This window comes from Cimex lectularius, unplaced genomic scaffold (genome assembly GCF_000648675.2).
Source record: "Cimex lectularius strain Harlan isolate CLEC.00 unplaced genomic scaffold, Clec_2.1 scaffold242, whole genome shotgun sequence".
Classification (NCBI taxonomy): Eukaryota; Metazoa; Arthropoda; class Insecta; order Hemiptera; family Cimicidae; genus Cimex; species Cimex lectularius.
The window spans coordinates 231,011-248,431 of record NW_019392935.1 but is presented as its reverse complement, the minus strand read 5'-3'; the positions used below and the strand labels follow the sequence as shown (position 1 = coordinate 248,431).

Here is a 17,421-nt window from a genome sequence, read left to right as displayed (position 1 = left end):
CACAGAAAACAAACATTTTGAGTGAGCACAGATACTTTCACTGAATCTAAAATTTCTAGCATTGTATAAATTCATTTTTTTCACATCCTAAATGTATTTGTAAAATTTAAACAATGTTTATAAATCGCAGGCCCTGAAGAACCTCACTAAAACACTTAAAATAAAAAGTTGATATTTTTTTTACAAAAATAACCATTAAATATAAGTCATTAAAATCCCGGCCAATAATTGAAAAATAAATACTTTTGTTAGAGTAGCAATAATCGTATCAAAATAGACAAATTTAATGTTCAAATTCAAAATAAACAAATTAATATTTGTCTATAAATACAATATGTTTTGTAGGGCTAGGGTCCGCTTGTTATCAATACTATTGCACAATAAAGGTATTGTGCAAAGTTATTGTCGGTCTAGGGTCCGCCTAAAAGCGAACAAAAGTACAAAGAAAAATTAGAAACCTTGCTGACTGGATAGGGTGTCAGTCACTCCTTTTCCCAAAACGCAACTATTTGTTTTTTGTAAGTTTAAAATACATTTATAACTGGTTCATCCCCGGATTCACTTAAATGTCAGATTATCATGCTACATCACAAAACGCACGCCATTCTCCTTTTTGTCTTCTATGCCTTTCACCTGAGTTACTTACCAATGAATGGAATGAATCTCCAAGTGTTTCCGAGTAGTGGTATGGGATTTGGGCCTGGAACTTCTGAATAATCTCTCGTCCGTCTGGTAGGATTGTATAAAACGTCACCCGTCGCTACGGCCAACGTCTGTTTTGAACGCGGCTTACATACGCAAACAACAGCTTCAGCTGTCACCGGTAATCTTCCTGAAACAAACAAATAAAACCGATCAGTTATATTAAGGTAATGGGAAAAAAGTAATAAATACTATTTCGAAAGAGAATAATCAGAATCTTCAAATAACTCGCATTACATTGCATTTATTGAACTTTTCGTCATTAGGCCTTGGGGGGGTTTTGAAATACGACGTGTGCAACGTTAAGTACAAGAAAGAAAATAGCATTTAAACCGTGTTACGATGTGACGAAGGCCCACTCTGAAATATATTTTGTCATCAATATTGAATCACTATTAGTTAAACTTTTCAAAGAACAAAAAAATAAAACAAAGTCAGAAAAATGGCATTGATTATAAAAGCCTTTATGTCTTCATCAAATAGTCCAACACTTGTCAGTTGTTAAAACATTAGCTCTCCGAGAAATAAATTAATATTTGGTTTTTTAAAAATCAATATTTTCCTGATAGCAAAAAAGCCGAATATTTCCTATGATAAAAACTGCCACGGATGTTCACGCTGAAAGACGACCCTGGGACACGACTAATTGAATTGGCTAACTAATGTTTTTAAGGTCATGGACTTTCTTAAGCTTCCAGCTCTGGAATATTATGAAAGGGCCAAAACTTTTTTCGGTTGTAATTTCTGAAATCCATTCATGGATGAGCCACCGTTATAATCAAAACACTGTATAATAAATATAGAGAAATAAAGGTTTTAATTTTGTCCAAATGTCGAGAAATAATGATTGATGTAAAGATTGAGGGATCNATAATTCCACTTCAGACGTATTGGAAACTTATAAATAAGACACAACTGCCAAAATAACACGCAGACCAACCAGTGAAAATTGGAAATGCCAAAACACGCCAGTTGGATCAAAACCGCGAGGATAGTCAGACAAGAACGGATAGAACCGGCCAAGCTTAATTAACAGCACCCAATCTACTCCAGACGTATTGCAAAAGCAAAAATAAAACACAGCTGAGAAATAACTCGCAGAGGAACCACTGAAGAATGCAAATGCGAAAAGGCGTCATAACAGAAATGAACATGACAAAAAAACACCAAGTTTCCTATTTAAACAGTGATAATTCCACTTCAGACGTATTGGAAACTTATAAATAAGACACAACTGCCAAAATAACACGCAGACCAACCAGTGAAAATTGGAAATGCCAAAACACGCCAGTTGGATCAAAACCGCGAGGATAGTCAGACAAGAACGGATAGAACCGGCCAAGCTTAATTAACAGCACCCAATCTACTCCAGACGTATTGCAAAAGCAAAAATAAAACACAGCTGACTTCAGACGTATTGGAAACGTATAAATAAGACACAACGGCAAAATAACACGCAGAGGAACCATTTAAAATTGCAAAACTCAAAAGACGTCGCAAGATCAAAATTGCGAGGATAGGCAGATAAGTATGAAGAAACGACCAAGCTGTACTTTTAAAAAGAGCTCAATCCACTCCAAACGTTTAAATATGACAGAACTGAAAAAATAGCTCGCAGACGAACCACTGAAGATAGCGAAATGCCACAAGGTGACAGATAGATAAAACACCAACTGTAGGCAGATTAGGATGAAACGGAAACTCCCTCCACTCCAGTCAAGATACTAAACGTTTTGATAGATCACCTAGAGCACCAAAATAGGTACGCAACGCTCAAAACCACTAAATTAATAGAATAAAAAGACTTGCTGCTTGTCAGGCCGTGCTTAATATGACTCTAATCAAAATGCAAACATGTTGATAGGGCGAGATGGGGAATTAATTTCTGGACTGAGAAAGGCCTGGGTGCATGTAGCATGAGCATACATCCTCGCTTATGATAAGAGGCGCCTGGTCTGAAACTAATTCCGAAAGCAGCTTTCCTTCTCTTTCGACACAACGCTATCTATTTTCGCTCTGTTTATTTTGAACAATAAGAATCCAACCCGGCTCGCAGTTCTAGGCTAATTACATGTAAACAACATGTCGAAATTATGTATTGCGTTGTTTATTTTGATTTTGTCCGGGTGGAAAATTCACGTGCAAACACGGTTTCAATGCAGGTATTGCATCAGCCCTGACACACGTGGCGTTTATTTGAGCTGTTCGTACCCCACTTTCTTGAAGGTTTGTTTGTTTGTCAGTCTTCTAATTTATTTTTAAGATGCAAAAAATAGACGTGGAGAAAAAAATGTGTAATGCGGCATTTTATTTTACTATGTAACTCGTCAAAACTGCCCATTTACATCCTGGTAAAGTTTAAACATTCTTCAGGGTGTTTCCTCATCTCTGAAAACAAATTCTTAAAATGCCCTCTTTCGCTTCCCTTTTCGACAATTGGATGAACCCACATTCTCCTGTGTTTTTTCTCCCTTCTCTTCTTCCAACGAAAGTACAACAGAGACACTAGAAGTATCTCTTCATCCGTGGGAACTCCATGGGGAATGGGCCAATGCCAGTTCAATAAGATTACAGAGACACCAGAAGTATCTCTTCATCCATGGGAACTCCATGGGGAATGGGCCAATGCCAGTTCAATAAGATTAATAAATAATAGAATTTTAGCTAATTCTCAACTTCCTGACACCTAGAGCTTTACATATTGATACTTAACCACCACTAAAATTGGGGGAAAAATCTAAGTATTTACAGATTGTACGGTGCTGTACAGTAACAACCGTTTTTAAAACGAACTCACCTTCCTCCAGGGCCTCTTTTAACTTTACAACTACTTGAAAGTATATCACCCTATAATTAAATGATTTCTACAACTTTACCGGTACAAAGTATGCGTATGACTGTCGGTGATACATGGTAGTAACTACTTTAATAAAGATTTTGTTTTGATTATTATCTGGAGGAGGAAGGGGACCTCGTTCAAATCCCAGCTCTGTGCCTTTTAAATTATAGTATGAAAAATGAAAAGTAGTTTAAACCTTCCTTGACTCTGAACAGGAATTACTTTACTTTTATTGATCAGAGAGGATTGATTTTTTTTTGTTGGGGGGGAGCGAAACGGGAATCGAACCTACAACTGCAGGATCTAAGCCGAGAGTCTGACACGCTTATTCGGCTACCCGAGATCCCATCTAAATATAAATCAACTTAAATATTTATTTTTAAAGACTATTTTTCAAAACTTCATAGAGAAAAGAAAACCGAACGAGACGTAGTGTGTAGATAACTGTGAGATTTCACTTTGTAGCCAGTTCCATGGAATGTTCATCAAAGAAAAAAAAAAGTACTGCATGGGGGAAATGGTCTGTAAGGCTGTAACTAATACACGAAGTTACATACAGTTACAGAACTGTAAAAAATATATTTATTAAACAGGACTTGTTATACATTTAATAACTGAGAGAAAACAAAACCGCTTCGGCCAAAACGCACATCATACCGCTGCATGTGTCACAACCTAGCAAAACCGCTCCGAGTGTCAGCGCCCTTAAAGGGGAATGCAAGGTTACATTCAGGGGCCAATTATATTTATGATTTTGGTAAACGATAAGTTACGCCATAAATGTTCGCATTAGGCCGGCTATTTTCCCAGCAGAAATCGTTTATCACTTCCCCCAAGGCGGTATTTCGATTAATTAAACATAAACTTCAAATTGTTGCGAACGTTGTGCCGCTATGAAGAAGAGGAAACAGCAACAACATAGCACATTTTATGTTTTTGTGGGGCTTAGTCTTGCGACTAGCAGAGGAAAAGCAGCAAGCACGAAAAGCAGGCAAGGCGGAGGTTAACTAACAGCCGATCTGCGGAAGGTCTTGTGGTCACCTCATTTATCCCTATCACTATATTAATTTCTTATCCTACGTGAAAAAAAAACTAATACAAAGATAGTAGATAGTAATCCTATAGGTAAAGAGGGCTTGATGTCCAACTACCTTGGGTGTTACGGACGATGGATAAAACCACTTTACAATCCCGTTTACACTTAAACATCCATGGATTGGATTCGCTTGGATTCGAACTCAGAACCGATAGACAAATACAAGCTCTAACTACTCGGCCACCGAGCTCCGAACTAGCAAAGCAGGCGAGAAAAAAAGCAATTCGAATTCGTTTTAAGCACCCTTTAAAACTCTTAAACGCTTATTCTCATTTTAGTAAAAATATATATTTTTTGGAGGCTGGATTAGCCGAGTTTTTGTTTCGCTGATGTTCGGTGGTCCACTGAAAAGTTCATATCTCTGGATTTTAGTCAAATTAAACTTAATTACAACCCTTAGAAAGCTGAATTTTTCTCAAGTCAGTCTCAATCAAGAAAGTTTAGATTTTATGTTGTTAAAAGTGAGACAAAAAAGGATGAAATCAATTAAAACTCTTCAATGGTTTTAGTTTATATTTCCGGTTCTAATTTACTGGCATAAAATCTAAGTATTGACATAGGCAGAAATTGGAAAAATCAGCTTTCCAAGTTCCAATTAATTAATGTTTTACGTAAGGTATTGGTTGTAATGAAAAAGTTAGTGTCACGTGCGGGATTCGAACCCACGACCGTCGGCTCAATACGCCGCCGCTCTAACCACTTGAGCTATCGTGACTTCGACCCACTCGGACCCGCTCGTGACACTAACTTTTTCATTTCAACCAAAACCTTACGTAAAAAGATTAATTGATTGAAAGAAGTAATTTGGTCAATAGATCGCTGAATATAATGGATATTGTAGCAATGCTGTATTTGGGAAAAATCTACAGGTGTTATTAATTTTTAAGTAGACCAACCACCAGATATCGACGAAAATAAAATTACCCCCGGTGAATCCAGCCCAAAAATGAATACTTTTTATCGCTATAAATTTATTTCTTCAGATCAACTCAGTCTTAATATTGCCAAGGACTGGTAACATACAGCCGGTCTCCAAGGAAATTTGAGATCGCCAGTAAAAAACTTAAAAATGATAATCTGTTATTTTTAAGATTGTTTTGTCCTGATGATGACGGTAAAACGGGTCGAAAGTTTGGCAGTAACATCTGAATTTACTTTTTTCTTCAAACCATACCTTGATCCAGAGTGTTCGCAAAATTTTACTCCCAATCTGTGATATTGTGTTTGATATGTGTTGTAATTTTTACAACCAACTGAAGCTACCAAAGAAAATGAACCAGTGAAAACATGCCGATATCAGAAACGCGGTGTAGAAATAAATTTAAAAAAAAAATGAGGAAGAATGGACATCACAATCAAAAGTGGATTCACAATCAATTTGGAACTCGAATCAGGCTAGGAATTCTCATTATAAAAATTATAGAATTTTTTGAAATCAACAACAGTCAAATAGAAATTTTGGCATCACTATAATCATACTCTAAGACCATACTTATCAACCTATTATCTGATACTACCTAGCTACCTCGCTGATATCCAGAAATAGCTTGAAATTTCTATCCTGATTACAGCAATTCTATCATCTCACACTTATCCTGTCAATTGTACCCCTGCAGTAAAATCTTTACATATTAGAGCAATGGTGCAGAGGTAAAGACAATAAATATTACTTTCACCCTCCGTCCACCAGCCTGCACATATACTCCAATAACTCCTTCTTACTGCTAACCATGTGCCATCCCTAGGGATCTACCTCGAAACGGACTATGAAATCAACGCGACATAACAAAGTAGAACTTAAGACATTACAGGACTACTTGACAAAAGATAAATTATGTCATTAACAAACGACTAATTAACAATATTATCCTAAAACCGATTCGGACTGATGAAACTTTGGAGTTCTGCTAACAGTTCCGCTAAAAAATAAAACATCACCAAACCTTCTTTATCCAATGAAACAATTGACCTTAATATACCCTTCGTACGCGACTGCATCATTTTCGCAAATTCCACAAATCACTCTCAATCGACATTAACCCACTCATCTAACAGCTTTCATCGCCTCCACGTAAGCGAAAAGGCAATGGCCCAGAGATCTCATGTCTAGAGATGATAGTGAAAGTGAAATGTAATGCAATGAAATTTAAAGTTGGTAGCTTGCTCACTTTTTTTCATTCTTGCTCACTAATGCTTGTTACCCACAATAGCTGGTAGTTGTAATTTCAATAAATTAAAAAAAATCATGCTTTGCGGGGTCACATTTCTAATAACGGATGATTGTACATTGATCTATAAACTCGATGAACATTTTTTCTAATTTCAATATTTTATTACAATCTCCAATTACAACATGTAATTTGATTTAACATAGATATATTTACATTGAAGGGAGAAATCAATATGTTTCTCTTACTTCACCACCTACTCAGAAAGGAGTCGCGGGGACATTTCCTCTTGAGACGCCTTATGTAATTGTGAGGATGTTGTTCCTGTCGGACAAGGCTTGTGAGGTGATGGGAGAGATTATTGTGGAACTTGGTAAAATTTTGGGCAATAAATTTTGGATAATGGGATTTTAAAGTCGTTGTGGAGGGTAATATTGGAGACATAATACGGAGCATTTATAATTGACCTGAGGACTTTAGAGAGACGGCGGTTTACGAGGGGCAAAGGCATCCACTTCGTATTTGACACGCTAGCGGTCCTGTGTTCGAATCCCGACACAGCGCCATGGTTGTTTGTTTTTAATTGATAATAATATGAAAGAAGTTTTGTAAATTCGTTTGATCCCTCGTCACACCCAATAAGTAGCCCTCTTGTATAACAGGGATTGTCTTTACTTTGATCTGAGGACTTCAGACTGAAAGGATTGGAGAGGTTGGATTTTCCAAGGTTTAGCGGTTCCCCACAATTCTACTCAGTATGTCCAAATCGGTCGTAATAGCATTTTATGAATTATAAGTTTGTTTTCGTCGATGGCTTGGACTGTCGTACTATAAGTTTGTAAAGTAGACTATAGCGTCTGTTTAGTTTCTATCGTTTCAGCCGTAATTGTTGACGTTAAGCCGGGCTATGCGACGCTACCCGATGCTACCGACGCAAATCCTAAGTCCAATTTTCCGTAAGATTGTATTATCTCCGTGCACATCTGCCCGATGCTACCTTACTTCACACTCTGCGATCCCCACTGTCCAGATTTTCGTCGGGCAGCATCGAGTACAGTCAAAGACAAAAGAATCGGACACTCATATTTTTATTTCAAACTACATTATTATTATCGTTATATTAATTATAACAAACTTATTTTAATATAAACCAAAGTAACCGAGATCAAAAATTTATTAGTTTTTATTATAAAAGATTAATTTTAATGGTTTGGTAGAAAATTGATCAAAACGTGTGGTGATTAGTGACCGTAAATCGATATTTATTTAGAAATCGTGAGATGCGGTCTGGTGTGATGTAGGTTTCAGAAAAACATTTTCTTTGTCGTGCCAACGTTTCGATCTTTATTGAGATCATCTTCAGAGCTCAAAGTGTTTGTTTTCTGCGTAAGTGTGCCATTCTTGCGTAACGTGTTGAGAGTCTCTTTGAGCCCTGAAGATGATCTCAATAAAGATCGAAACGTTGGCACGATAAAGAAAATATTTTTCTGAAACCTACATCACACCAGACCCAGTCTCACGATTTCTGAATAATCATTGATCAAAACACCGCAAAACCATTTTTTGATATAATGAATTTAACTAACAATTTATTACACGGTTTTGCTCATAAAATTTTACTAACAATTTATTTCTTGCATTTGCTCATAAAATTACACCATTTTCATCGAGTAGCGTCAGAACAGGGCACTCATATTTTTTGTAGTTTTTTTTTTCAAACTATGTATATGTAATTTTGTCGTTATATTAATTACAACATTCTTATTTTAATATAAACTAAATTAAACGAGATAAAAAATTCATGAGTTTTTGTAAAAATCATTTAATTATGATGGTTAGGCAGAAAATTTATGAAAAAACAGGAATAACTTTATTTAAAATAATTAAATTTAACTAACAATTTATCACACGGTTGTAATCATAAAATTTAACTAACAATTTATTACAAGGTTTTGCTCAAAATAGAATATTAAGAACAAAAGAGGCGTTGAGATTGTGATATTGATTTGTGATACACACTGTGTACGTGGCGTGCGCTTGGCTTCGCACAGATGTGCACACCCTACCAAAACGTGGCAAGGCGTCGCAGCGGGTAAGTGTGTTCCCGGCTTTAGTCTTGTTGGAACCCAAGGTAGGGTACAAAGTCGGATTTGGGGATAGGAACGTTGTTGTAGTTTATTGTGAAGGAAGATTCGCTTCGGAGTGCATATATACAACATAAATCCACTTGCTTTTATTTATCTTAATTTTCCATTGCCTACAATCTGCTATACATATTATATGTCTCTGCAGATCTTCCGAAGCAACCGTAGGTCCAGTGTCAGAGGATAGTACGGCTGTGTCATCGGCAAATATGCAAAGAGGGTGGTAGGTTTAGTGGGAATATCTGCAGTGTAAATAATATAAAGGATTGGTCTGAGCACACTGCCATGCAATACTCCCGCAGCCAAAGAAAAAGAAAGAAAATTATGTACTGATCTATCAATTTTTATGTTAAATAAGTATTTATAATATTTTTTTAAAATAAATATTTGTTATTTATATTTTTTGATTTTTGTTTTATTCACTTGATCACAAGAAACAAGTACAAGTTACAGGTTGTAATTGTTAACTGTTCAACCTACTTGGTTTATTTGGACATCGTGAGATGCGATCTCGTGTGATGTAGTTTAGAAAAACATTTTCTTTATTGGGCCAACGTTTCGATCTTTATTTAGATCATCTTCAAGACTGAAAGTGTGTGTTTTCGGTGTAGATGTGCCACGGTTGTGTGTCGTGTTGGAAGTTGTGTTGTGTTGTGTTCTACTTAATCTACTTCATTTAATTCATTTTTTTCTTGAGCGTAATTACTATCAGTAATAAAAAACGAGAAAGATTTAACAGATTGTTATTTCATCCATATAACAACCCTGTAATTCAGACAATCAAACATTATGATTGGGTACTGGCACACCGAAATTCGAAAAACCTAATTGGTGATTCATTTCACTGAGTGAGCGGTTTTGATCCGATCTTTTTAAAAAAGAAAGCGATTTTTCCCATCTCTACATAATAAATTCTTTGCGCTCAAAGAAGTTGGATTATACGATCTTCAATACGAAACACTTACTGGACTGTGGTGGGAGCGAAAGCCAAATGATCTGGGAGAAGGTAAGAGTTTATTTTTGGCAATAGTCTTTTAAGAATTGCCTTTTTTAGAATTTAAGAATCGAAATACTTTGGACATGTTAGGAAGTAAACTAATAGGACGGTATGAACATTAAAACAACAAACTAAAGGCGATAAAAAATGAGAAAAGGTGTTACACGCTTAGGAAAAATTTCGAAATTCTGTCCTTGTAACGAAAGGCATTCACGGCTAACGCTTCTCCAATCTCATCCTTTGTTTATGTAAATTATCTGATTCCTGTACTTTTTTTCTTTTTTTTTTATGCCCATGCCACAGCTAGCTAGTAAATAACCGAGCGGAACTAATTGCAAGATCGTCTGTGACCTAGTGAGACAAGCTGTTGTTCTACTTGGCAACATCATTAGTTGAATCATTGAGACAGAGTCGGTTTTGGAAAGATTTTCACCTTGTCGACACATAAGAGTAATAAATTATAAAAATAAAACATACGTTTTTTTTCGACCCTCATAATTCAAAAAATCTAATCATAATATTTATAATATTAAATTATAATATTTATAATAATATCTATTATGTATTTATGTTTATTCATATTTTACATACCAAAAATAGGTTTTGTTCTCAAAATAACAAATTTAAACAGAAAATGTTTATTACCTAATTCTAAAATAGAAAACAATTATTGAGTAAAGAAAATTGAAAAACAAAGAAAAATGTAAAATATGACAAAAATTCATTAGATTTCGTGGTCCGATTGACCAAGTAACATCTTTCAATTAATTAATCTTTATGCAAGGTATTGCTTGGTATAAAACAGTTAGTGTCACGAGCGGGATTCGAACCCACGACCTTCGTTTAAATGCGCCGCTTCTCTACCACTTGAGCTATCGTGACTTCGATCCACGCGGTCAGCCAACCTCCCATCCCAACCCAACCTTTCGAATTCTCCGTCCTTTTTGCCATTTTTCAAATGTCGTGTAATCAGGATTCGATTCTTAGTGACTTATAAAGTGAAAGGAAGTCGATCGATCAAGAAGAAGAGAAGGAAGATTATCGAAGCCGCGATAGCTCAAGTGGTAAAGCAGCGACGTATTTAGCCGAAGGTCGTGGGTTCGAATCCCGCTCGTAACGCTGACTTTTTATCTCAACCAAGACCTTAGAAAGAGTAATTAATTGACTGAAAGATTACCTTGGTCAATTGACTACGAAAACGTGAATGAATTATTAATAAACATGGCGTGGCCATCGCACGTCTTTTTCCGTAAATCTCCCATTGTAACCAAAACGTAATAGTGAAGTAACGCGAAAAAATAATTAATTAAATAGCTTAAATAAATTTCAAATTAAATAGTTAACTAGTAGACCATTATTTTATTTTATTTATTTTCAGTGATATAGGAAAAAATGGCCTGAATCTAATTTAATTTAACGCCAGCAGTTAATAAGAAACGAAAACAATTGATTAATTTTTTATCTTATTGCAATATATTTATGATGTTATGTTTTGTATAAAATAAATGATAATATATATACCCATGGTTTTCAAATTATTCTACAATTTTTAAAGTAGCAAATTTTTAACACCGCTGGATTGATTCCGCAAAAGAAAGAAATCTACATTCACTCCTGACTACTGTGAGGTTTTTTTTGTTCATGTATGTTTTGTGTAATCTTTTATATTCGTTAATGTTGGTGTCTAAAAACATTTACTTTGCAGACTATGACGGACAAACATTTATCATTTTTTATCTCAACTTTATCTCAACCAATACCTTACATGAAGATTAATTAATTGAAAGATGCTGTTTGGTCAATCGGACCACGAAATCTAATGAGTTTAATAAGTTAAAAGGAGTATATCTTCACTAAAGCTCTACGTGGCCATTTTACTTGTCACCGAGAATCAAATAGATTACACGACAGTTGAAAAATGGCAAAAAAGAGAGAAAATTCGAAAGGTTGGGTTGGGATGGGAAGTTGGTGTTGAGTGGACCGAAGTCACGATAGCTCAAGTGGTAGAGCAGCGGCGTATTTAGCCGAAGTCGTGGGTTCGAATCCCGCTCGTGACACTGACCTTTTATCTCAACCAAAACCTTACATAAAAAGAATAATTATTGGAAGTATTCAATCACAACCTTTGCCAACGCTAATAAATGCTTTTATTCCACTGCCATATAAATTTTGCGTGAGGGTGCGCTGAGGTTTCATATACTAAGTCCTTAAGTTTCCGCAGGGTATGAATCGGCCTCTTACAATTTACCAATGCTGGACAAAGACGTTGCAGGTTTTCGTGCATATTGTCAATTTCCCGGCATATTTCTCTCCTGTGATAGCTTCACCATAAATCAGGAGATTATAGTGTACAACCCCAACATTACACCACCAACAGCTACCATAAGATTCACTAGTTTTCGTCGTCCGCTTGACCAAATAATGTCATTAAATTAATTAAGGTTTTTAGTTGAGATAAAAAAGTCAGTGTCACGAGCGGGATTCGAACCCATGATCTTCGGCTAGATACGATAGCTCAAGTGGTAGAGAAGTATTTAGCCGAATGTCGTGGGTTCGAATCCCGCTCTTGACACTGACTTTTTTATCTCAACTAAATAGCTACCATAACCTTTTTTGGGTGAAGATTTGTTTTCGGGAAGTGACCAACGACTGACCTGTACGCCTCCTGTTATCGTTCAAAATCCTTCTTTACTTAACCAGTTTGCTCCAGATGGCAAACAACGGTTGAGTTGCCAACACTAAGCTCTTCCGCAATTTCCCGTGTTGCCTCACGTGAATTTTCTTCAATCAACGTTTTGATTTGGTCGTCGTCCACAACGGAAGGCCTACCGTGACCTTCCCTGCCTTCGAGATGGAAATCTACAAGACGAAATCTCTGAAGAAGAACCCCCGACGCTTCATCTATCGTTTACAGTCAATTTTACATTTCAAATCCGAGACTTTGTATGAAATAAAAAATAAGTCTATAAATACTAGATTTGCCAGATGCCAACAGACTCTGGAAAAAAACGGTTCAATCACCTTCCTCTGTTCGAAGATTCTCTTATAAAATTCAATAAAACCAAAATATTTTGTATAAAAGATAACAGTTTAAAGTATTTATTATAATCCATAAATTAGAGTTGAGGATTTTGCTTCGTTTACATTATAAGCACTTGGGAAAATAAAACAAATTTTTGAAATTTTCATTAATTTTGCACCAACCAAATAATATTTTGCAGTGGAGTATTGTCCTAACATTTTTTCTCACTATCGAACTGGCCTTGTTAAACAAACTCTCTCAAAAGCATAATTATACATCCTGCTTTTAGGCGTGGTTATGCAGGAGGCAAACCGGAAGTTGTCATCGATTGTAAATACTCAACTGGCTATGTAAACTTACGGTTTCATTGTCGGCTTGCCACCAGCTAGTGAAACAGCATGATCTGTGGAAATACAAATGAGCTTCACGATAGGAAGTCACGATAGCTCAAGTGGTTAGAGCAGCGTCCTATTGAGCCAAAGGTCGTGGGTTCGAATCCCGCTCGTGACGCTTTTTCATTTCAACTAACACCTTACATAAAAAGATTAACAACTAAAGAAGTTGAAAAAAGAACTGAGGAGAAGCGTATTTGTTAAAGAAAATATTATGGACAAAAAATGTAAATATTGTGCTAATTAATTCTAAAATTGAACGCAATAATAATTGAGTACAACTCACTTTCTCTCTGCCTTCCAACAAGTCGTTAACGTTCACCTCATACTGCAACTCGACTGCGCATGATCATAACAAAAAAACCTTTGGAATAACAGTTTTATAACAATGTTTCTGAACATATTTAATGTAAACAAAAACCGGCATTAAATCATTCTAAATATAAAAAGAGATATAGAGCTTAAGTAATCAAAACATGCATGAAGAACTATGCTAGCGGTTCGACGGTTAACAAAAACATAGCGACTTACACGGCGTTTTCTTATCGAGGGAAATGCTAGAAAGGTCGAAAATTCGTTTAGGTGCAAAGACCGAGTATTCCCGTTTTTTTGAATCGTTTAAACTAATTGGTGTTGAATGAAAGTGAGCCAATACTTTTTTATTTAAGCGATAAGGATCGCAATCGTACAAGGGCATCGTTGTTAGTCACAGGCTGCTGATTACATTCGCAGTATTGCAGCCGTTGTGCCTGATTCAAAAATTAGCTCGAATTCCACGCGTATTTGGTTCTGTGCGAACCATCATCATGTCACGACCAGCCCAATGGTTTTATAACCAAGTTTTGATATTCTGAAGTTGTTGTTGTTTTTCTTTCGCTCCTTTCCTTCGACCCGTTAGGCTTTTTTGAGTGGCGCGGCTTTTGTGAGACAAAAGTGCTTCATTAGCATTCGATCGAGAGAGGTGAAATGCTTTCGGCAAAAGGGCAAATTCCCAGATAGTGCCTAGGTAGGCGTATCGAAGAGAAACGACCGGATAACGAAGAGAAAAGAATTATATGACAATGGGACCGTCAGTTTCACTTCCCTATTGTACAAAGAAGAACAGCAGAACAATGAATTTAAGATAAGAAGAATTTGACCTAAAAACATACAGTTTTAACAGGATTGCGGATGTAGAATGAAGATCCGAAGAGAAAAAGCCGAAGGTGGTTCAAATGCGCATTGAAGAAATACTTTAAAGGGCTAATTGCCAATTTCTTTCTTTTTAATTATTATTTGTTACTTATCTAAAACATTTTTTAATTCAATGTAAAGAAAGCTGAGATGAAAAATTAGTATGTGTAGTAGAAAAATCGAATCTTTAGCAATGGAACGTTAATTTTAAATTGGGGATATCTGACCCATAAAGGTTTAAAAGAACTCGTTCACTGAAGAGAAGGCTGAGATAAAAAGTTAGTGTCACGAGCGGGACTCGAACCAGCGACCTGCGGGGTGCTGATCCGGAGGTTATGGATAGAGGGACAAAGTCACTTTTTTCAAATAATTATTCTTTTTATGTAAGGTTTTGGTTGAGATAAAAAAGAGCGGGATGGAGAGTTTGTGTCCAGGTGGATCGATGTCACGATAGCTCAAGTAGTTAGAGCAGCGGCGTATTGAGCCGACGGTCGTGGGTTCGAATCCCGCTCGTGACACTAACTTTTTCATTCCAACCAAAACCTTACGAAAAAGTATAATTAATTGAAAGTTGTAATAACAGTTGTAATTATTGTATTAATTTGTTTATTTGGTATTGTTGTTTTTAATTTTCATTTTGAACACATTGTACATTACTATATGATGTAGAAGTAACTTTGTCAACTGACCACTAAAAAATAAATGGATTAATATTTCGAATAAATTTTCTTTATTTTATAAAAATTAAAATTAGTTTTGACTACCTTTTCAAAACCTGCATTATTTTTGCACCAGCCCAACAACTGGGAATAAAAAGGGTGATATTGTGCCCTGTATGTTCCCTGGAATATTTAATAAAACGCAAGAGAAGATACCGAAATGGTATTTGTTTCGAAACAATTCCAAGTAGAGCTAACATTTGTTATCACCATAAATAGGTCACACGACAAAGTTTTGATAAAATAGTTTTGATTATAAATTGAAACAAAGAAATACAATATTTACACATGGACTATTATATGTAGTCCTGTCGAGGTGTACGACAAAGAAGAGCATTAAAATAGAATGCAAATTAAAAGAACAATGCATAGAATATACTGTTTTCTACGGGTTGGAATAGTGCACAAGTTTTTTAGCGAGCCTGCCAAAAATGTAGAGTCGCTGAAGTTTTGAGCTTATTTATATTGAGTTTCTCTTTTTGACTTTTTTAAAAGAAAAATATGATAATATAAAACTATCGGGGGCTCAGCTCGCCAACCCCCGGGGCGTCCTACGTCCTGCTAGTTTTTTCGCGAGGGAGCAATGAAAAAAAAGGGAGCGGCGAAGTAGCCCGGGGGTTGGCGAGCGAAGCTTAGCAGAGGGCTGAGACCCCTAGTCAGAACTATTATTATTATTACTTAAGCACTAAAACAAAATCAAAAAGTCCATAAATATTTTTTGATAGCAAATCAACGAGATCTGTTCCTAAACCTTCTATCATGGTACTAATATTCCGATGGCCGCCGACCATTTACACAAAGACTTACAGACTATTACGTTCAATCTCGCATAATAAATAGTAAGTTCTGATGAAGAAGTGAAACCGTTCAACTGGATGATGACCCAACCCCCCCCCTCTTTTTGTAACTGAATTATAAAAATTCAAAATTCGGTTGGAGAAATGTGTCTTGAAGAAGGCGAGAAAAACGTGATATTTTTTATTTTTTTATTGAACTAATAAATTTAAATTAATTAATCCCAATTTATATTTGAATGGCACTAATACCGTAAAAACAAGCCAAATATACTAGATATTTAAATAGGCAGTAAATAAAACATATCTCTACTGGCTGTGAATAAGTAAAATCTGAGTTGAAAAAAAATTGTTAGCGAGGCGTATTAAGGGCATAGGTCAAAATATATTTTTTTAGCAAGAAACAAAGACGATATTCGTTTTTCGCAACCTCAAAAACCGCCAAATAGATAGTTTTGGGAAGAGATAATAAGTAATAAATAAGAAGATTATTCAGAAATCGTGAGATGCGGTCTGGTGTGATGTAGGTTTCATAAAAACATTTTCTTTATCGTGCCAACGTTTCGATCTTTATTGAGACCATCTTCAGGGCCCGGGATTTACATTGTTTAAATTTAACAAATACATGTAGGATGTGGAAAAAAGTGAATTTATACAATGCAATGTATTTGTTAAATTTAAACAATGTTTGTAAATCCAGCGGTGTTAAAAATTTGCTACTTTAAAAATTGTAGAATAATTTGAAAACCATGGGTATATATACTATCGTTCATTTTATGCAAAACATAACATCATAAATATATTGCAATAAGATAAAAAATTAATCAATTGTTTTCGTTTCTTATTAACTGCTGGCGTTAAATTAAATTAGATTCAGGCCATTTTTTCCTATATCACTGAAAATAAATAAAATAAAATAATGGTCTACTAGTTAACTATTTAATTTGAAATTTATTTAAGCTATTTAATTAATTATTTTTTCGCGTTACTTCACTATTACGTTTTGGTTACAATGGGAGATTTACGGAAAAAGACGTGCGATGGCCACGCCATGTTTATTAATAATTCATTCACGTTTTCGTAGTCAATTGACCAAGGTAATCTTTCAGTCAATTAATTACTCTTTCTAAGGTCTTGGTTGAGATAAAAAACTCAGTGTCACGAGCGGGATTCGAACCCACGATCTTCGGCTAAATACGCCGCTGCTCTACCGCTTGAGCTATCGCGGCTTCGATACTCTTCCTTCTCTTCTTCTTGATCGATCGACTTTCTTTCACTTTATAAGTCACTAAGAATCGAATCCTGATTACACGAGATTTGAAAAATGGCAAAAAGTAGGAAAAATTCAAAAGGTGGGGTTGAGAAGGGAAGTTAG

General features: G+C 35.7%; 1 protein-coding gene across 2 annotated transcripts in view; it reads right to left on the bottom strand.

The window, feature by feature from the left end:
* The window catches only part of LOC106672902 (probable cytochrome P450 49a1), a 43,271-nt gene that overhangs the window by 16,771 nt on the left and 9,079 nt on the right, over positions 1–17,421 (bottom strand). For both annotated transcript variants that reach the window (XM_024229399.1, XM_014404707.2), the window contains one exon: positions 647–832. In XM_024229399.1, the coding sequence (XP_024085167.1) occupies positions 647–832 (186 nt within the window). The remainder of the gene's footprint in view (positions 1–646; positions 833–17,421) is intronic.